Source organism: Erithacus rubecula, assembly GCF_903797595.1.
Source record: "Erithacus rubecula genome assembly, chromosome: 19".
Classification (NCBI taxonomy): Eukaryota; Metazoa; Chordata; class Aves; order Passeriformes; family Muscicapidae; genus Erithacus; species Erithacus rubecula.
Genome location: NC_136671.1, coordinates 82,894 through 105,279, shown reverse-complemented (window position 1 = coordinate 105,279; position 22,386 = coordinate 82,894). Strand labels below are relative to the sequence as shown.

The 22,386-nt window shown below is 47.3% G+C and overlaps 1 protein-coding gene and 1 long non-coding RNA gene across 5 annotated transcripts in view; one reads left to right on the top strand and one right to left on the bottom strand.

The window, feature by feature from the left end:
- Positions 1-22,386, top strand: part of MORC2 (MORC family CW-type zinc finger 2) — a 76,204-nt gene that overhangs the window by 9,833 nt on the left and 43,985 nt on the right. For 2 of the 3 annotated variants that reach the window (XM_079322164.1, XM_079322163.1), the window contains exon 1: positions 16,708-16,842. The exons of the other annotated variant lie outside the window; for it this stretch is intronic. In XM_079322164.1, coding sequence (XP_079178290.1) covers positions 16,757-16,842 — 86 coding nt within the window. In that variant the 5' untranslated portion in view covers positions 16,708-16,756. Of the gene's footprint in view, positions 1-16,707; positions 16,843-22,386 lie in introns of those variants that run through there. 3 annotated transcript variants of the gene reach the window in all.
- Positions 15,837-16,445, bottom strand: LOC306810094. Of its 2 annotated transcripts, none has more exons than XR_013776383.1 (2): positions 16,362-16,445; positions 15,837-16,288 (listed from the first exon to the last, which is right to left on the bottom strand). It is a non-coding gene; the product is annotated as an uncharacterized lncRNA (long non-coding RNA). The 2 variants fall into 2 exon arrangements; XR_013776384.1 differs by having other exon boundaries at positions 16,358-16,428.

Genomic DNA, 22,386 nt, shown 5'->3' with positions numbered 1-22,386 from the left:
CCACCCGCAGGAGCTGCTGCAACTCCCGGCTTGCGGGATGCGGGGCAGAGAGCCACCAGCACATCCTGCCCAGAGACCCTCCCCACCGGCCCCGGGGGATCACACCATGGGATGCCCCTGCATGCACTGGGGAGCTGTTTGAGCTGCTCCCTGACACCACTGAAGGATTAATGCCCAGGCCACCCCCAAAACGCTGCGAGGGCTCCCTTGGGGATGTGTTGTCCCCTCCACATGGTCTTACTGCATGCTCCAACTCAGCAGCTGCTTGTGGTGTCCTTGTCCTTACATTCTGTCCCGGGTCCCAGAATGCAGTGCCAGGATAGCCAAACTGTGATGTCTTGCTGTTGAAAGGTTCCCCTGGAGACCCCAAGCTCCTTACCTGCAGTTGAAGTGCAGCCCTACTCTGCACAGGACAAACTTGCTGGGGCTCAATCTTTTTTCTAGGCAAAGGCCAGAAGTATTCCCTGGAGAGGACTAAGTACCTGATGTAACCCAGAGGTGCTGTGGGCTCTGCAAAGCAGACAGCTGCCATCTACTTTCAGCTTCTAGTGAGGGGGAGAGGCACTGCTCCCTTCCTTGATCAGCACCCCAGAGACCAAGGGGCTTCTCCAGAGGAGGTCACTGAGATTAAGTTCACTGCTCTTCTGGGAGTTCCCAACAACCTGGGAAGATGGATGGGATGGAGCAGGACCACAGCATCATCTGACACAGGGAAGGGGTGTGGTAGAGATGCCTAGAAGGTACAGCAGTTTCCATACTGGGAGTATTGGTTCAGATGTCTCACTTCAGGCCTGCTTGGCAGGGTGGGTCTCCAGCTGCACAGGCATCCCAGAGTCCTCTGCTCCCCTACGTTCCTCAGCAGCTCTCTACTCTCCAGGCTGACCAGCACTGGACTGCACTGGAGCATGACTGCCCCTGCCCAAGCAACCACGCTAGAGCCAACCCCTCCAACCACCGTGCCCTCTAACATAACATCACCCTCTTCCAGTCTCAGCAGCAGCATCATCTTCACTTGCTGGATGATCCCTGCCATGCCTGCCACAGAGCTACTACACAGGGGTCTGGGGTCTGCCCTGCATTTCTGCTATCACACAGTCCCTCAGGGATCAAGCACCAGCACACTCAGGGGTTTGCATCACTTGCAACTCTGAAGTCATGTGGGAGCAGGCACTGCCACATACCCAGCTCCTGGCCTTCAGGCAGCATAGCTAGCAGCAGCTCATCTGCCTTTGGGATATGGAGGGAGCCCCATGGCCAAACTTCAGCTGTTGAAGGTACATCAGGCTTGTTCCCCAGACCCTCTGCCAGCAACAGCCTTCCCATCCAGAAACAGCCTTGGGTGCACAGCACTCAGCATTTGCAGCAGTACTTATCCTGCCTGTGCTCCCACATGTCTGCACCACTCCTGGCTGCATCCCCCCAGGCAGTAATCCTGTCACATCCTCACTGACCCACTGCCACATCCCCAGGATCACCACCCACCACACAGTATATGCATCCCTCTCCAGGAGTGAGGTGGGCATGCAGCCAACCAAGCACAGACTCGCAGTAGACCTCCTTATTCCATGAAGTGGAGCAAGGAGATATTTACAAACTCCTTGGAGAGTCCAGGGCTCCAGCTCCATGCCTGGCTCTGGGAGGGCTGAGGGGCTGCCCTGTGAATTGGTGCAGGGGAGGTGAGGGAGTGATCTCACCAGTTTTCAGCAATCACAGCACACTGTGTTCTGTGCTGACAAAGGTGGTCATATCGCCCAGTAGATGAGAGGAATCTGTATCAAAGGGCAGAGGCCTGGGTGGATGCACAGATCCTGGAGGCTCCCCTAGCCAGGGGACAAGTGCAGCAAAGGGAGGAGGGGCGAGAACCCTTTGGGGTCCCTTAGGGGATGCTAAACATAATGTTAAATAGCAGTGATGGAATTTTATTGTGCAAGCACATGTCTGGAACTGGTCTGGGCACCTGCCTGATTCTGAGATGGGACAAGACAGACAGGGTAGGGACATGATTGTAGTGCTAGGAGGGAGAATTCAATGTTATTTGGGGCATAGCCCTTCAGCTGGGCACATCATAGAGCAGCATTACCCTGCTGTTCTGGCAGCACAGACCCACTGGCAGTGCAGGGCCATGCAGGCTGCAGTGGGCAGATGAGGCTCCTGGAATCTGTATCTTCTTCCTCCTGAAGCTTTCCTGGTTTCATTCCTCCTCTCCTGGGAACTTCTGACACCCACAGACCTTTGTCCATCCCACTGTCCATACACCCAGTATTTTGTGACTGCTCCCAAAATCACAAATTGGTTTGACCAGGCTGGCCTCAATCCCAGAGGAAGCCAGGGAGAGGGGACCTGTCACCCCAGGTGGATGTTTGAGCGAGGAGGAGGAGAGGAGGAGGAGGAACAGTAGCAGCAGCAGCAGCAGCAGCATGGTCGTTGAGTTTTGGAGCTCTCGGACCTACTTCCCAGGGCCCCCCATGGCAGAGTACCCCTGTGGTTCCCAGCTCCTCTGGACAGGAGAGAAGATCCTCCAGGGGCTGCAGGAGAAGCTGGGCTCCCCCTGCCTTCTCTACCTCCTCTTGCTCCTGAGAAGCCTTGGGTGTGATGGTGTGCCAAGATCCTCTTTGACAGTAAGTCCCTGGGAATGATACAGTTTCTTTAGTTCAGAGGCTGAGCAGGACCTGGGTAGACGTAACACTACTGTAGATGTAGTGCTGTGCTGAGATGTATGGGCTGGGTATGGGCACACCCCAGAAATAGTGCAGGACAAGGGATGTGTTAAGGGCTGTCCTTGGGTGTGGATGGAGGCTGAGCAGCACAGAGTGGCCAGGGTGATGCACAGGAGGGTGTGCATGGGACACACAGTGCAGCTGAACGGCAGTAGCATCTGGAGGGCAGCAGTATGGCAACTCTGCTGCAGTCAGACTAGCCACAGGACCACCAGCCTGTACAGAAATGGTGCCACTTGCTTAGGACAGGCATTCATGCCGAAACACATCCCCATTTCTCAGGCATGATTCAGATTCTGCTGGGAGCCAGAGCAGGATCTGGTGTGATGGATCCCTCACATCCTGCTGCTGGCAGGGGCACTGGGCAGCCTCCTTCCTGCCCGGGAATGCTGCTTCCTCTGGGGTAGGAAGGAGATATGTGACAAGGAAGGTCCCACTTTTGGGATGCTACATTGCCCAAGGAGGATCAGTGCTGTCACATACACTGAGGACTCCAGTTTTCCCACTTGGCTGGTATGGGGACCAGCATTCCAAAAGCATACACCATCTATGAGCTGGAAGCAATTTGCCCCAGATGTGGATCTCAAGGGCTGGATCTCTGTTGTGCCTCATTACCTGCATAGAGGAAGAGAATGGGCAGGTCTATCCATTTATCTGCAGGCTCTTGTCTGTTGCTCATGCTGGTACAGGAGCAATACTGGTGAGTACCCAGGGGCTCAGCCTGCTCAGAGCATGCACCCATGCTCCTGGTGGAGTCTCTCCAGAGGGTAGATCCACCCGTGAGGTGCTGGGTTAGTGCCCTTCCTGCCCATGCCTGCCCCAGTCCAGCTCAATTCCTGCTGTGGGGGTTGCAGCACCAGGACACTGTCCCACCACAGCCTTGGCTGGTAGGAGTTAAAGTCCAGATAAGTGAATCTATTTCTCGCCACTGACCTTTGGCCCCTGTCCTGCACAGAATCCCCCAAGGATCCTGTGAAGCAAGCACAATCGGTCCCATTCCCTGCCCTGCCACAGGAGTCAGTGAGTCTATCCTGCAGCACCACATCCCTGTCACAGGAGCCTGGATCTGCTTCTGCTGCAGTGCCTCTGACACAGCCTGCTCCTACCTGGGCACCTCTTGGCCACAAGTCCACCTTGCCTCTGCCCCAGGAAGGAGGGGAGAAGGAAACACTCTCAATATGCATCACTACAGGAGCCCAGGAGCCCAGGGCACTACACAGCACCCCACAGTGCAGCCACAAGTAGGGCACCATGTCCATGTGGAGCAGAGGGAGCCTGCAGCAGAGGCTACCATGGAACAAGCATCTGCTCAGGACATGACTCCAGGCTGCAGCCTGGTCCCTGGCAGTAGGCCCAGAGGACTAGAGTGCTTGAAAACTCACAGGGCTTCGGTGTCAGCATCTCCAGCAACCACAGGGCTACCAGCCTGCAAAGAAGAGTGGAACCTCCCTTCCCTGCTGTACTCTGGCATTTCCAAATGGATCTGTGCATGGTCCAGGCCAAGCGCATGGTCCCCGTCCTCCTGCACAGCCACTGCTGCCAGGGCCTGCAGAGGCACTCTGTGGCATCTGAACAGAGCTGTGCCCCTGCTTAGATGGCACTGGTAGGCTGCAGAGTTTCCCCTCCAGTCTGGCCAGACCTCCAAATATCCCTTGTCTGACTGTCCTTCGTCCAAGGGGTTGTATCCCTCCCACCATGCTGACCCACAGGATCCTCATCCAGCTTTTCTCTGCACCTTGAGCAGTGGTGAGAAACAGGGTCCTAGGGGTACCTCAGCTCTTGGCCACATCAGAAGCTCTACCTGGAGAGCTGGAGAGAAATATCTTTGTGCTATCAGAACAAAGGGAGGCTCCAGCTCAGCTGCAGCTCTGAGAGCTCACGTGAAGCCCTGCTCGTGTGTTACACTGAGGGAGGCGGCTTCAGCATTTCCACAGACAGGACATTCCTGGGAGGTGACCTGACAGCAATCTTCCCTTCCGCCTTTCCAATTTATTTGTCATAGTGAAGGAACACAATTCTTTTTTTTTTTTCACCTTTTTGAGATACCTCAAAAGCCCACAGATCTGCTGTTGAGATCTGCTGTGGCCAAGAAAGGAAGGATTTAGAAAAAGAACAGATGTTCAGGAAAGATGCCACTCCTGGTCACTTACCCTAAAACCCAGGCTCCAGACATCTTCAAATACTGCTCAGCCTGGAGAAGGCTCTACAGAAATCTTATTGCAGCCTTCCAGTATGCAGAGGGGCAGATAGTGATAGGATAAGAGGGAATGGTTTTAAACTGATAGAGGAGAGATTTTGATAAGATGTTCTTCCTTGTAAGGATGGTAAAGCACTGACACGTTGTCCAGAGAAGCTGTGGCTGCCCCATCTCTTTAAGTGTTCTGGGTCAAGTTGGACAGGGATAGTGGAAGGTGTTCCTAGCCATGGCAGGGGAATGAAATGAAATGAAATAAAATGAAATGAGCTTTGAGGTCCCTTCCAGCATGAACTATTCTGGGAAACATACCAACCCTTTCAGAGCTTTCCTAGGAGACTGGAGAAGCCATCTGCATCAAAGAATCCTCCCTGTCAGTTAGGAGTTATTTTGATCCCTAGGCCAAAATAGGCTGGGAGGCAATCAAGGAATTGTTTTCCAGATTGCCCTAAAAAATGGCTTTATTCACAAGCTGTACGTCAACAGCAAGATGACTCTTTTTGTAGCGATGGGTTTGGGGAATGTACCCCAAATCACCATGACAAGAGACCAAAGTGACACTACTGTGCACAAGCAAGGCCAAACAGACCTGGGTAGAGGTGGCCAAACCCCCTCGACTGTCCAGGTCCTCTCAGCAGCCTTGTGCCAAGGCAAACAGACTGCTTGTCCTGGAGCTGCAACACAGCCTGCATGGAGGGAGACACAGCCAAGTCCAAGTGCAAGGTTCAGCATGGCCGACACTCACAGACTGGCTGCAGGCAGCCCTGGCTACAGGCACAATTTCTCCTCCAGGACTGAGGAGCTGGGGACAAATCTGCCTCAGCACTCAGAGGTTGCTCTCTTATGCAGCATGGAAATCGCATCACAGGCACCAGTGCCATACGACTCCAAGAAATCTGGAAGCTGTAATGTTATGGAGCACTGTACATGACCAGACCTGGTATTTGCTAATGAGCCACATCACAAAAGACAGTTGGGTGTACTGCTCCCAATGAGTCATGTCCTACCAACTGGTAGAGGACCTGGCTGTGTGTCACACCTCTGGGCTTTCTGCTGCCTGTGGTTGGTGATGGCTGCCCCATGCTCCAAGACTACCATGTCCTTATAGATCAAAAGGATGAGTTTTCATCTGCTGCTCTCTGGTGACAGCTCTGTTTGCCTCTACACCTTCTGTCCCTTCTATCACATTTACCATGTGATCTATTTCAAGACCAGACTCTTTTCTGAATGTATTTTATCCTTATAGACACTTGATTCTCCCCGGAACAGTCACAAGGAATTAAGAAGACTTGGAAAGATATTCCTGAGCATGCTCTTCAGGCCTGCTCCTCCCCAGTGCCATCCTTCTTGCCTGCAGCTCCATACTGTGTCCTCTTGCACTACCTGAGTTTTGTGAGCTCACCATAAAGAGATATTTCTTGGCAATACTGCACCTTCTGTGTGCAAAACATCAGATGTTTTCCAGATGTAATAAGTCTCACTAGTTATTGTTCTTTTCCATTATTTTCATAGCAGTTCATAGACTTTTTTCTGATGCACAGTAGGCTGCACTACCAACATCCTTTTTCCATTCCCTCCTTGCTTTACACATGCCCAGATATGAAAGCTGTAGAACAGGAGACCATCTCTGTAGGGAGCAATACTCTCATGCCAGGGTATTGCTTCTTCTTGTGTTCTTGTCTAAACGGCTTATGTAAGAAACAACCAAACAGCCACTTGGTCAGGAGTCTTCCCTGCCCAGCTCTTGCAAGGGACTCCTAATCCTTGCTGCTATGCCTAATATACTGCAGACAGGCTGAGTTGTTGCATTAAAATGCCCTGTCCACACACAATCAGATTCACAGAGCTTTTCACAGAATCACAGAATACTCTAAGATGGAAGGGACCCAGAAGGATCATCAAGTCCAACTCTTAAGTGAATGGCCCATAGGGAGATCAAACCCACAGCCCTGGAGTTACTAGCACCATGCTCTGACCAACTGATATTTCTAGTACTCCATTCAGCATTTCACATGTGATCTCCAATTAACTTTGGAGATGGAAGATTAATTTATCCACTGCAAAGCCAGTATGAACAGGTATGCAGCAAAATCTTCCACCAGCATCCCATGATGCTCTTCTGGCGCCCTGTGAAGTGCTTTCCCACCCTTCCCTTTTCTTTTCTTTTTTTTTTTTTATTTATTTTTTTTTTTTCTGGAGGTCATTCTCTTAAGTCCCAGCTTAAGTCACTGAACTAGGGTCAACTGCAGCTCCATCATGTATAGCAGTTACAAACCAGCACTTTGCTCCTTTGGACTCACTTACAGCTTTCAGGTGCATCCCAATCCAGCTATCTCCTTCCATGATATTCCTTCTCCCTCCTCAGTGGTATGATGGCACACAGAGAAATCTTAAAATAACCTTTCACAAAAATTCTCCCATTCCTGCATTTTGATGTCCCTTATGCTGTATTTGGCCCCTCAAGAAGCTGCTCTGCCTTCCACCCAAACTGTCCCCACTCCAGCAGCTGTGATGCAGTACACAAAAATCAGCTGTGACAAAGCAAAGCTTCTCCCAATCACCTCACAGCATTTATGTTTTGTTCTTAACACCCACACACCTCTAACATCCTGCATATCAGCGGGTGGTTGTTACAAGGCTCCTCTTCTCCCAGTACCTGTTAAGATGCTCCTGGCCCCAGGTACACATGTTAAAGTGAACCAGCAGAATAATGAAGGATATCATCAATATCCACCAAGATCATAAAATGGATCAAAGTCTCCATCTGATGTTACAAAAAATTCCTTGCAATTCTTAAGATGCTCCTACAGAGGACTTCTCAAACCACCCCATGGAAACACAGCAGGTACTGCCAGACTGATCACTGAGGAAACATCACAGAACACACACTGTAACTGCCAAACTTCCCACCAAAAGCAAAAGAAGCAGGCAGCTTGTCCCTCCAATTACTATGTGTGACGGACACCATTGCTACAGCTTCCCTTGGTGACCATATCCTATGCCTAGCCTTTTGGCACAGCCTCAGTGGCAGCAAGAGCCTCCATCTGATCCAAAAGCCATCAGCTACAGCTCAACACCAAGCTGGCATAGTGGGCTCCCCGCTGAATGTGTTTCCTTGTGCTGGGCAAAACTTTTACCAACATGCTGCATGCTGTTACTTCTGCTCTTGAATCCTTTGGCCTCCAGTCCTCTCATCTTTCTCCTGCTTTCAGGGAAGTGCTTGCTCAAGAGACACTCAGCCCTTATCAGCTACTGGCATCCCAAAAGGATGTTGGGCTTCATCCGTCTGCATACCTGGAAGCTGGTGCCTGCTCGTTACAACAGCTACAGCCCAGCAGCCCTGACCTCAGCTCTGCCACAAACTTGGGAGAGGGGAGAGCATGGACAACCACTTGTGTACTCTGATGGCAGTCCTGTCAAAGTGTGTCCCTCAGCGCAGGCACACACTCCTCTCTGCCTGATGCATCTCCTGACCATGAATCCAGCAGATACTTGTGAACACTGCAGAGCCTTGGGTGCAGGGCAGGATGTTTCTCCACAGCAGGGACCACGTGGTATGCCTAAAACTCTTTCCTGACCATGAAACTGGGCAACACCTTTGCCATCCAAAGGGAAGGCAAGCCTGTCAACAAGCAAAGGCTTTGAAGAACCTCAGGGGGGAGCTGGCAGGGACAATTTCCAGTCGTGGCACTTGACCCACACTGCCTGCTCCTCACCATGCTGTGAGCTCCTAAGATCCCACAAGCTCTGAGGTCTCACAGCCTCTCTTTTAAGAGCTCCCCATTCCTAGCAAGTGACCCCTTCCCTGCACAGCTGATGCAGGGGGCAGGGATGCTTGGCTTCTGCCCCCAATTGTCCCATCCTCTTCTGATGTGCATTCTTTCATACTTCTCATTATCAGTGGGTAAGTCTGTCAGATGGAAAGCTTTTCTCAGGATTAACTAAGGATAAATCCTTTTCTCCCCCTTGCTATGACACTGACTGTATTAAGACCTTAGCTACATATGAACAGTGGAGAGAAGGCCTCATCATGGCCAGAACCTGAGCCACATAATCAGCAAAGAATTAAATCTCTATGACGTGGGGGAAGGAAGTACTGTCTTAGAGCAAAATATTTTGATTCTGTGGAATACTGGCCAATTACAATATTGTTATTCAAATAGAACATTTATAAGAACACTGAAATAAATATCTGAGAACACCGTATACCAAGACTTTGAGTAATCCTGATTCAAAAGTGTTCCCTCATTTTTCAGGCAGCTTCCCCATTTAGTTTTTGGAGTTGAGATGACTTCGGGTGGGACAGAGCTGCATACATAAGTCTGCTGGTGTATGTCCATGCTGCTTGGAAATGGTGAAGCCCTCCTGGCAAGGGTCATCTCCCAGTTTGAATCAAACAGCTGACTGTGCTGGAGTGTGAGATGTACTGTTGACTTGAAAGACCCTGTCAGCAGCAGCTTGGGAAAGGGCCTGCAAAGCTCTTCCTGTGAAGTGGGAGGGAAGTTTGTGATCTTCCTCTGTCTTTCAGTCCTGTGTGGAGGGATGCAGAGGGATGTGGACAAAAATGAGATTCCTTATTAAATGGCCTTTTCTGCCATATTAGGGGACTTGTTCACTGATGCTAGGGGACACATGCCACTACCATGGCTGCAGAAGCAAGGCAAACCCACCCAGAGAGCCTTAGCAGATTTGGTGTCATGCTCCTGAGCTGATGCCCATCCTGGCTCCAAAAAGCCCTGAAGTGCTTTGGCTTCTATTTTGCCCCCATTTATCTCCACCACATGAACAACCTAGCCCAGTTTATTCTATCTCAGGCTAATTTTTTTCCTGATTTTGCACCCTTGTTCAGTGATGTAGCCTTGGTGAGTGATCCCAGTCAGGCAGCACTGCTGATACTCACACCTCCTTGTCTGTTTCTTGCTTTTTGCTCAGCCCCTGGACAGGGCTGGCCTCTATTTGGCCTGGCAGTCACTTCTCCATTTAACCTCAGCCCAGAGTCAGACACCTCCTTGCAATTTTGCACTACTATCATTAATGCTGGTATTTTCCTACATTTCAGCCACGGCCACCTGATGCAACACCAAAACTGACTTTCAACACACCCTAGAGTCTTTCTTCATTGGCTTTCACATTATCCCACGTGCCAGAAGGAAGCAAGCTACCATGACACTCCTTGTGAGCCCTCTGCTCTTCCTTACATTAGGTGGGGTGGTGTTAGGGAAAGAGTTAGGGAAAGAGTAGGTAAAACCTCTCTCACAAAATAAAATCCTTCATATTTTTAAAATATTGTGCAGATTATGTATTATGCAGATCACCAATGCAGGACAAAGAAGAGGGGCTTAGGATGTATTGAACAAGTGTGATGACACCACACATTCAAATGGATGGGATTATAGGATTAATGAGGACTGGTAAAACCATCATGAGATGATCCAACTGTGCTGATAAAACACTTCCCGAGTTTGTTTCTTGTCAAGAAAATAACTAGATTTGGATGGAAGATCTGAGTGACAAGAAATAAGTACAGGGTGAAGTTGCTGAAAAAATGACACTGCCTCACAGATTCTTCTTTTTTGGCCTCCCAAGAACTTTCCAGCTTTCTGATTGTCCTGTAGCAAGCTAGGGACAGTCTCCAGAGCTGTGTAATGACAGAGTGCTGACAGCTTTTTCCTACAGTACTTTTGCTCCTCACACCAGACTGACCAGACTGCCAGACTGCCCAGCTTCCCACAAACCATGACATTCCAGGGAATATATTATATACATATATATATATATATACACATCTGCGAAGTTTCCCTCAACCTCTCCCACCCAAAGCAGTCAGCCCTTCATGTTGATGTCAGATTCCTCTAAGACAGAAAGGCAGCCCAGGGTTCTTGTGCACCTTGCACTTGTTTAGAGCTAAAGCTAAGGGAAATGAATGCCTTCAGAGATGAAAAAAGACATTTGATCCATGGGGATATTCCCAGCACATGCTACAGGAGCAGTTACCCAGTCACCTCTTGAGATGCTTTGATGGGAATAACCAGTGAAGTCCTGCTCTCTCCACAGCACTCTGCAAGCATGTTCTGTGGCAGATGTGGTGATACATCTGCTCATCTCTTCATGGTATTACAGCACAATCTACTTGGATGTTGCTTCCATGAGGCACCCAAGAGATTCCCATCTTTTCACAGTAAGAGTATGTTTTCAGTTGCTTTCAAGTTGCCAGACTGAAATCACTGGAACTGCCCTCGTCAGGTGCAAATCCACCAGCCTGGGTTAAACAGGCACACTGAATTGGACCAAACCCACAAAGAAACACAGTCCATATATTTCAAATAATGAGACATGGAAAACTATTTATTAATGAAAAAAATTGTACTAGTTAGTCACCTTGTTAAGAAGCCTGTACACCTTCTTATGTTGGTTGAAGCCACTGAAAACATCATACAGTTACAGTTCAGAGCAGAAAGCCTCTGGGCTCAGGTCCTTTGCAGCATCCTTGTAGAAAACTACCCAATCTTGATCAAGCTATCAATTTCTGACAATGAGTTCATGCCATCCATAACTCTTTCAAGTTTGTGAGGAAAATTCTTGTAAGACACCACCATCGCTCCTTTTCTACCATCTTCTCATAGGCTCTTCTGCCTGTCTTTTCTGCCAAGGTACACAGTGTTTTCCACAGTAGGCCTGAGGTGGTGGCATAATATTTTAACAGCTGTGACATTTTTCTCATGCTATTAAATCATTAATCAAACTTGGAATCAGGACACTGGGAGCTTGACTGGCAGTGGAGGATCCTCCCTGTGCACCATTCTGCTGCCAATTCACTCCAAGATGTTTCCCTGCTCTCACCTAATCTTACCTTTTCCACTCTTCTGCAAACTCATGTTTACAAAGTAACTTCTGACAACCAATGTCTCACTGAGAATGGTATCTAGACTGAAATAAGGAATTTAAATCCATGACATGACTTTCCATGAAAACAAAGATCAAGAGGCTGACACCTGGCACTACAGAAAAGGTCTCAGAACTGTTATGCCAGTACCTTCCACACATGTTTAGCCACTCATATTAAAACATCTTGCTCTGCATGCCTTGTAAGGACTGATACAGACTCTTCATAAAACTACTGTTCCAGCAAAGAACCACAGGATTTAGGCTTCCCAACATAGGAGAAAAAGACACTTCCATGAAGAGAGGTCTAACTTCATGATACTTACATTTAGTCAGCAAATTGCTCTGCTACTTGATGTGAATGATGGAGAAGCTGGGTAGACATAGCTATGATCACAAGAAACAGGGCTGCCCCAGGTCACACACGGAATAACTCCTCTCTAGGAGAAGCTAGGAGGAAAACACTTCCTTCTAAATGTTTGACTTCAGGGTTGTTTTCTTGGATTGTATTGAATCAACATGGAAATGCAACTCATGCCCAAGAAAAGGCAGAATGTTTTCGATGCTTTTTGATGCAGCTCTTCTCTGTCAGTGAGACTGGCATGCTCTGTCTGAAGGAGAACACCCCATGGAGGCAGCAGCGTATTTCACAGCAGAAATTCCCACTCTGTACAGGGAGACAACGAGAACTAATCACACAGCAGAGGCAGCATACAGCATGACACAAAAAAATGAACCAAAAAGCTGTGAGGCAACATGATTTCAAGCCCATTAAAGGAAGCTGCTTTGAGATCCTTTCTACAAACTCAGGGCAATGGAAAAGAGATCCATGCCAATCTGGCTACTGGGGCTTGCAACTGCACTCAATCTTCTTAGAAGTACCAAGGTGAACATTCAGTAGAGCAGCACTAACCTAGAACTTTAGCCATTTCTGTCATTATGTAGACAGAGGACATTGCATCCAAAGGCAATGCCATTTTTTTCCTTCCAAAAAAATGAAGGATAAAGGAATGACCACTAAACACCTGAGGACTACTGGTGATGTCTCAGATTTATTTTTCACTGCCTGCTTATTTCACTCGACACTGAAAACTTCATTTCTACAATGCAAAGTTTTACATTTCTTCATGTACATAAGCACAGAATAAAGCTACAATTAACCAACAGGCATGTGGAAAAGACACACCGATGCACTCTTGGCACTTGTCTGGTGCAGAATCTAGTACTTATCACTATAATGACTCCTGCATTAAGTACTGGCTTAGAAGGCTAGCTTCTTAAAAAACAGGGGACAAAAAGAATAATTGTTGACTCAAGGCCCACACAAGTGTAGAAGCAGTTACCTTCAACTTGCAGAACAATGGCCACATAAATAAGCCCTTCAATGACCTCAGGCTATGGCCTGGAGTCCAGTGGAAAGAGGCTTAACAAAAGCTATGCCAGACTAAGGACCCAGCAAACACCACACTGCATGGGAACTCACACCACGGCCTAGAAACAGATTTTGAACAGTGTGGAATCAAAAGACTAGCTTTACAAGGGGACTTGGAGATTATTTCAGAGTAAAAACTCAGTTTTATGGTTAAAGAATAGCAGTACAGTTTGCCCCAAGCTCCACTTGTACAGGCTGGACAAACCACCCACATACGGGTCATTTATGAGGAAAGTTATGTGCATCAGAACAAACTCTTCCCTTCTACTGCATTGGAGACTTCAAAGATGAGGGGGTATTGCCTGTGACACCTGAGCAGCCAGACTTGTTTTGCTCATACTGCAAGATGCAGAGATCCTGGAACTGAACAGGAACTCAGGGAAATGGTGCTGGTAGCAGAAGGAAAATAAAAAAAAAAAATAAGGTGAGGTTGCCTGTCATAATCAGTATAACTGAAAGATCTAGGAAGAGAGTTTCCAAGGAAAAACAGCTGCCCCAAAAGAGGATAAATGTGAATTCCAGTGGAAAGACTTCAATCTCTAAAGTACTAAGAAATTCAGCAGTTTGCAGCAGTGGTACGCAGGCCAAACAAGCTTTTTATGTCTCTATCCATGGATAGAGGTTCCTGTCAAAGCATAACTCTGCCATGGCCAAGACAGAACTGTGATGTAATCTAAATGCTGCTTTGCATAGGGTGAATTAATTTCATTACACCTTGGACCAACACCTGGCAACTCAGAGAGCCAGCAAAGGAAGGGATAAATCTTCCAAGACTTGTGCAAGAGAGACTAAAGAGGCTTGGGAAAGTGTATGAATGAAATTCTCACTTCTCTTTTGTAAAATCGATCACCAGCAAATGGTAAGATGGTAATGAGTAATTTCCTGCCTGAGCTGGCCAAATGAAATAGATCTGCAATATACTGGTCTTCTACCAAGGGCCAATGGAATAGATTGGCATACAGCCAGCTCATCATTCAAACAGGTCAGATCCCATAGGAGCAGCCAGAAGATGTCCAACTGCTCTGTCCACAGTGCTGCAGTACTCAAATGATGTTATAAACCTCTCCAACACCAGGAAAGAAACATTGGTTCCTCCCTGAAAGTAAGACAATGAGACAAAATTCCTGGTAGGCACAGAGACACTCATTACCTGAGAGGACAAGGTTGATATGATGTGTAAGTTCAGGTTCATGTTCCTCAGGAACACATATTTGGGTAATTACCTTGCCCTTATACTGATAGGATTTGTATTGCTATTGAACATCTGCTGCTGATACTGACTACAACGTGACAAAATAAAAGCTGAGCACAACAGACCATGCTACAATCTTTAACAGACTCATTGATTGTAATGTACCTAATACACCTAAACACAGCTCTCGCTCTCAACAGTAATTTTCCTAATTCTTTCATGCCGTTTGATGTCCTGCTGCGCACAGCTTTTCAGAGATAAGGCCTACAAGAGCCACTGCAGACACATGCACAGTGACTTTTTTACGCCTTCACAAGAATACACAGAGAAATCCCTGCCAGAAGGAATGACATAACTTGCTGGCCTAAACAGGCCAAACTGAGGGTAAACAGAGCTAAATACTGTTCTGGGAAGTTCTCAGGCCAAAGCTGCAGACTTATTAACTCAGGCTCACAGACCACTGGAGATGAGGGAGTCAAACAACTGAAGTATGAAACTTAGATTTTAGCCATTTAATCATGAGTAAAATTTAAATTTAACTTTTCACCACCTATCTTGGATATCACGGAATCATGGAATGGTTTGGATTGGAAAGGATTTTAAAACTCATCTTGTTATATCCCCTGCCATGGGCAGGCATACCTTCCACCAGGCCAGGTTGATTCAAAAAGCTCTGGGCAACCTGGCCATGCATACTTAGAGGGATGGAGCAGCCATAGCTCCTATGGGCAGCCTGTGCCAGGGCCTCTCCATCTTCCCAGGAAGCTCTTCTCAGTGTCCCAATAACCCTATCCTCTGGCATTTGACTTATTCCCCTTTCTCCAAAGTCCCTCTCCAGCTCCCTTGGAGCCCTCTCAGGTACTGAGAGGCTGCAGTAAGGTGACCCTGGATGCTTCTCTTCCCCAGGCTGAATAATCCTAACTCCCATAGCCTTTTAAATTTTTTTTTTCTCTGATGAGTTAAGATTTTATTGTTGGAAAATTAAGAAAATAAAATGTGGGGTTTTTCTTTTGTTTTTTAAACAAAACTTTTGCCTTTTCCCTGTGGTTCCATATAAACAAAGTATCAAATAATGTTTATCCTTTTAAAATCTGTAATCTTACATGTTTCATTTTTGCTGGACATTCTTCAAGAAGAAATATGCCACAATAATTTCTTCACAGACTGAATTACTTCAGATTTTGGATATTAAGTTCTGATTCCTACTACCCAAGACACAACAGACACAGTTATGCTGTTTCAGAGTCCATTTCAGAAGGAGAATTGGGGGTGTTTTTCCACCGGACAACTCAGGTGCTCAGACAAGTATTCCTGGCGTTCAGGCTGCATTTTTGGGGGGCACGGTGGGGGCAGGACAGAGGCAGGTCAGCCCCTAAGTCCAATCCCTTCCCACTTCAAGATGAAACAAAGGCACAGAACTGAAACAAGAATATTTACAATTTTTATATACCCTTTGCATTAATGTTTTTTGGGAAGTACAAGCACGTTCAGGAGCTTCTCCTCGGTGACTTCCCAGAGCCTTCACCGGCGCAGCAGGACCGGCACCCGCCGAAATCCGCGCGGAGCCTCCGTAAGAGTTCAGCGGCGCGTTCCTTCCACCTAGATGCATCTCGGAGCCGCCTCCGACGTTCGGGACCAACGGGCCTCACCCGCTCCAAGCTGGCACCCAGCAGCCACCGCCAGCTGGTGCTGCCCCGCGCACGCTGCCGGAATCGCGGCGATCGGCCCCTCCCGACTCCGGAGAGCTCGCGCAGGGCCAGATGGGCCTCCGGCTCCCGGGCCCGGCTGCACCACACCCGCTGCCCCGCCCGAGGAGGCCGCGGCGGCTGCTCCCGCTGCGCTGAAGCGCTCGGCTGCTGCCGGAACGGAGCCTGGGAGAAAACAGGGGTCCCGCAAAGGATCTCGGAGGGTCCCGGAGCGGCCGCGCGCACCGCACTCACCCACCTCCGCTGCTCCCTCCCGGCCGCGCGCACCCGTCACGCGGCGGCGCAAAGCCCACATTGGCCGCGCCGAGGCACTTTCATCACGTGCCTCTTCTTGACCAATGGGTGGCAGCCGCGTGTCTCCGCCCCGCGGGGGCAGTTGCGGTGCCGGGTGCGATCCCAGCGCGGTGGAGACAAAGCGGACCCGCGTCGGGCCGGCACCGCACGGCACCGCACGGCACCGCACCTCACCTCGCCTTACCGCACCTCACCTCACCGCGAGGGGGCGGTGGGGCGCGGCATAACAGTGCAGCGCAGCGCTGGCTGCTCATCCGGTGGGGGGCCGTGACTGGCAGGGGGCGGGGAGGGCTCGAGGCGCGCGCGGCCGCTGCTGCATGCGGCGCCGGCCCAGGCCCGATGGCGACCGCTGCCGCCATGTCCCTGGGCAATTACAGCAGCCTGAACCGGGCTCAGCTTACCTTCGAATACCTGCACACCAACTCGTGAGTACTGGCTGGGGTGGGGTGGGCCTGGCCGAAGCCACGCAGGCCGGTGGGGCTCAGCGGCCCCTGGCCTCGGCGCCTCGTGCTCCCTCCGGGTGCCGGCTGGTTCACCGCGGGCAAATCCTCGCGTCACGGAGAGCCAGTGTGTGGGAACAAGAGGCCCCGGGGGGAACGGAGAGGCCCCTTGGGCAACGAAACCGGCACGACCAAACCTCTGCAGAGCAGTGTGTGCGCTGCCATGCCAGCCACCTACATCTGCAGCATCTGGCTTTGTGTGTGACTGAGAGTTTTGTAGGTTATTTTTAACAGGATTGTGATACTCTTTTTCCAGTCAGATTTTTGCATGTCGCCAGTGAACCCCCCAAAATAACACCTCTTGAGAAGAGGCAAAGCCATTATTTGAAATGGATTTCTTCTGAGCGCATGTTTAGAAAGCGAGAAGCACCATCAGGAAGCAGCGCTTAGCGGGGTCAGGCACCCATCAACATCTGCCTGCTGCTTCTAAGCCTTATAATGCCATGTATAGAGGAGACTAAAGAGCTTGTTCTGTCTGAATTGGAAGAACTCTGTGGAACCACTTGACATAGCTTCATTTTGATCAGCTGGTTGGTCACCGGCATAAGATTGTCTGCTGATGTTCTATGGAAGAGTTGACTTACTGTTATCCATCAACAGAAGAACAAATGAAGTGCAGGTTTATTTTTTTTCCCCCCTTTTCAACATGTGAAGCATCACAGTGGTCTGTAGCAGTTTAAAGATGGCACAGAAACATTGGCAACTTGGTTTCAAAATATTTTTGTCTAGCTCTGTTGAGATGAGATACATCTGCAAGAAGAGTTAAGACTAATCTCATACATGCCAAGACCATTGCAATCCATTTATTTTCAGAATCAGGAAAGTAATGGGCTTTGAACAGGGAATTAAACCTAGTAATGGCTCCATGTCACATTTGGGTCTGCTCTCTAGCTTGGCTGGTAGCAGTTGCATATGGAGTGAACAATCTGGTGCCTGAAGATGGACAATACTGAGTCATGTTGTGGTGCAGTTGTTAATTTTTGAAACTCTCATGTCCAGCTCCAGAAGACAATCTTTTTTATGGATTAGAAGACTGTGCAGATGATGGCAGTACTCTGTGAGCAGGTTGTGTTTGCCTGCAAAGCTCCAGAACTCTATCCATCTTCATAAGAAGATAAAGCCTGTGCTGTAGAAAAGACTGAGTTGTTACTGCTGCTCTCAAGTGTATTTAAGCTACTTCATGTTGCCATTGTGCTTACGCTGCTGTCTGCTTGTGTGCTGCATGTCTACAGTGATACCTGCGTTACTGAATTCTTGGGAGGAGCTGGAAGCTAATGCTTGGATAAGCCAAAGCCAGAGATTCTTGTCCATCGTGAACAAAGAGCCTTTTGAGGTTGTGGGAATCAGTGCATAAGTCAAATGCTTCCCTAAGAATGGCAATGGGAGTAATGGAAGTCATAGAAACAAAGAAAGTGCCAAACTAAACCCTAACAGATAACCTTTCCTGCTCCTCTAGTAAAAAAAAAAAAAAAGCAAAAAAATAAAAGAGCCAATCCCCAAATCAACCCAAGGCCAGCACAGGGATTTTGATAGAGGAGACTGTTCTTTTGGACCATTCCATCATAGATAAATTCTAGTTCAATGCTAGGCGTGTTCTCATAGTGAAGGAGATGGAAAAAGTTTAAATTGCAGTGAAAGACCAACCATCTGGCTGTTTGGATGCAGAAGAAAACCATGGGTTTTTATTTTTTTTTTTTCTTTCTTTCTTTCTAAGACCTTTCAGAAAAGTTTCTGTGTGTCTAACTCAGAACACTTGGTCTGAAGTGCTTTACAGGAGACAGTTGACCAAGTCCCTGAGCTTAAGAACTTGCAGAAGATCTTTCCAATAGTGGCTTAATGCTTACGTGTCATGGCACATGGAGTTAAGCCTCCAGCATCTACATTAATTGATTCAGTTGCCATATTTATTAAAAATAAAAATATCACCGTGCTTTTCCAAGTTCTTTGTTTGATGAATAGTTGAGTGGAGACAGACTTTTTAGTAAGTTCTGCAGTTATCAGACAAGGTAATGACTTTAACCCAAGAGTGTAGATTTAGACTAGATGGAAGGAAGACATTCTTCCCTGTGAGGGTGAGGAGGCCATGGCACAGCTTGCCCAGAGAAGCTGTGACTGCCCCATCCCTCAAAGTGTCCAAGGCTGCTTTGGGTGGGGCTTGGAGCAACCTGGCATAGTGAAAGATGTTTCTGCCCATGGCTGGAGGTTAGACTAGATGACCTTTAAAGGTTTTTTTCAACCCTTAATGTTTCTGTGTTAAAGTTCTTTTAGATCCTAGACTGAAAATCAATGAAAATTACATGTGCATTGTTTTATGACTTTCCAGTCAACTGCTGGTTTTCCTTAACAATTAAATGATGTTATATTAAGATACTTCCAGAGTTACTCATTGAGATGATGCCAAAAGTATAAGAGAGACCAGCCAATCTGTATTTACATATTTTGAATATTTATAATAAAAAACTGAAGGAGCTTGTTAAAAGTTGAGGACTTGGAATTGTCTTCTAGCAGTAGGTAGCCTTTAGCTTGTAACTTGTGTGTTGTTGTGTAACTAAAATTGTCCTGCTGAATAGCTGAAGTGGAAGAAGGTCACTCAAATAGACTTCAAGATGACTAATGATGGACTTGAGGATAGTTAGTAATAAATATCTCCCTATCCCCCAAATCGCCTCTTGTAGTTTTTGCCTATTTTGGCCTGGAACAGAATGCATTACTTAGAGAATGGCTGTTTTTCCTGATACATGTTCCAAAATAAAACATTTTCCCAGATGCGTTTTCACTTCAGAGCAAAAGTGAAGTCTTTAGTCTCTCATTAGTTACCTAGGTACTTGTCTGCAGAGTCTGGAGTCGAGCAGGAGGTTCCTGTAGGAACTGCTCACAAAAGAAGCTTTTCTTCCCTTGGGACATTACTCAAAATGATTCTTTGTGGAGGTGTTTGAAGTTGGTTGTGTTTTAGAGCCGTTTAACTTGACCTTCTGTCACCTATGTTTCAATAAATTGCCAATGTTGGACTCCCTTGTTCTATTCCTTTTCAAGCCTACAGTTCTGCGTGGAGCTGGCTCAAATGGAAATGCACCTTGTGGGATGGTCCAGGCTAGTCTTTGTCTACCCAGATGAGTTATTGTTGACACTACGGATTTTGATAATGCTTTCCTCCCTGCTATATGCTGTTTTGCCCAGTGTATGGCAGTAATAGCTGTAGAAAGGGTGATAAAGTATTGGAATGGTTTGTGTGGGGAGGTGATGGAGTCATCATCTCTGGATGGGTTTAAGAAAAGACTGGATGTGGCACTTGATGCCACGGTCTAGTTGAGGTGTTGGGTTGGGTTGGACTTGATGATCCTGGGTATCTCTTCCAACCTTGTGATTCTGTGTGCGTATGATTCTATGTGTGTGATTCTATGTGTGTGATTTGGATGCTCTGATGCAGGTTGTTGTTGCCTCTGATGATGCCTGTCTAAAATAAGCTCACCATGTTTGCAGGTTACATGCAAGCTCTGACAGACTTTATTTTGCCAACAGCTTCTCATGTGTTTTTATAGTTGTGTTGCAAGTAAAAGAATCCCAAACCTTTTTGGAGAGGTGTGAAAAATGGTCACTGGTTGATCATATGGATGTGAAGTATTTTAGGCACTTTTAACTGTAAGGCAAGACCATGGGATTTGCTTGCAATTAGTTGATTAAATCAGGCCAAAGCACTTCATGTGACTTTAGTTAGATATTGACAAGCATGTTCAAACTCATAAATTGAATAGAAGACTTTTATAACACATTCATTTCTGTTAGTGATAAATTTCTGGAGTGAGTTTTGTTGGCTTGTGGCAAGGCTTCCCTTTGCTTGTGTCAGCACAAGAGGTTGTAGTTTTGGAAGATGGTTAAGATAAGTATGGTGTTGGGCTATGTGGAGATGTTTTGTTTTGTCTTTCTTATCATCTATAGCTGTGTTATCAATTCTTTTGTTCCAGCATCTTGCTTTGGAAATCCTTATTTGTATTTTATTTGCATCTTTTCTTTGAAGTATTCCTAAATTGTGGAGTAAAAGGTGCTCATGAAGCATAGTTACTAGTGCTAAAGCATCCATTTGCTTATGGGTTACTTCCTAAATAAGGAAGTATGTGGTGTTGACCTGTGGAGCTGAATACAGTTGTAAACTCAAGAGAACACTTGAAATCTGTTATCATGTTATGTATCTGCTCACTTACCTCCTCAGTGGGATGGGGAGGTGAATTGTACAAGGCTATGACCCGTGGGCTGAGATAACAGCAGTTCAAAAATGGAGGTGAAGAAACATATGATAATAATAGAAAAAGGAGAGAGAGGAATAAACCCCAAAAGTCAATGGGTCATGGGTCAGCACCCACTGACCCATGCCCAGCCTGTTCCCCAGCAGCAACTGGCCCCTCTTGACGAGCTCCCCTGGTTTGTAGACTGAACAGAATATTCTGTGATATGGAATATTGCTCTGGCTGGTTTGGATCAGCTGTCCTGGCCATGCTCTCCTCCAGCTTCTTGTACAGCTGACTAGCGTAGAACACTGAAAAGTCCTTGACTTAGGGTATGTGTGGCTTTGCACTAGACATCAATGTGTTATCAACATCATTCTCACACTAAATCCAAAGCACAATTCTGTGCTTCATACCTACTGAGAAGAAAATTAACTCTATCCCTTCTGAAACTGGGACAGCAGGAAATCCTGTTAGAAGGAGGGAATGCCAAGATTGTGTCTCTATGGAAGCTTTCTGATTGGGATGGATACCATTCCCATTGGTCTTGTCTCTGCAGGAGAGTGGAGATGTGGAAATCTCTGTTCCTATGACTTTAGTGATAACTTTGTAGGCTGATGTGTTTTCCTCTGACTGAAGCTGTGTTGATGGGTTCAGTGTGATCACCCTGAAGATGAATATGAAAGTTTATTTTGTGATTATTAACAGTGTGGACAGCTGTATATTTTATCTGTGGGAAGTATGTATGTATGGGAAGTACTTGGAAGTACTTCTGTTCATGGAAGGCTGAAAATATGAACAGGTATCTTCTCTTTAGTCACCTGTTGGCTTTATGTGAGGGTTTTGTACAAACTGAAACATGTTGATAAAACTGATTTCTGAGGTCTTGGTCTCTTCATTGAACAGCCTAAAGAAGCAATAAATCCCATCAACTGTTTTCTCCACATCTTTGCTGTTAACATTATGGTGGATGCGGCTCATCTATGTTTGAAATAATTGTTAGATTTTGAAGTTAGGTTGCCAGCTTGGGCATGAAGGGGAGATGTGGCATTTATGTCAACAGACAATGTATTATAGTGATTTTTATTAGCTGCATAAGTTTTTCTCACCATCTATATTCTTTCAATGTTAAGACATGTAAGTAATGGCTTTTAAATGGGAGCTGCTTGTAAGAGGTGGCAGTTAAGAGGCTGGAAACTGAACATGTCTCTTGAGAGTGTGCTGAAGTGGTAGTTGCAGTTGCACCTGC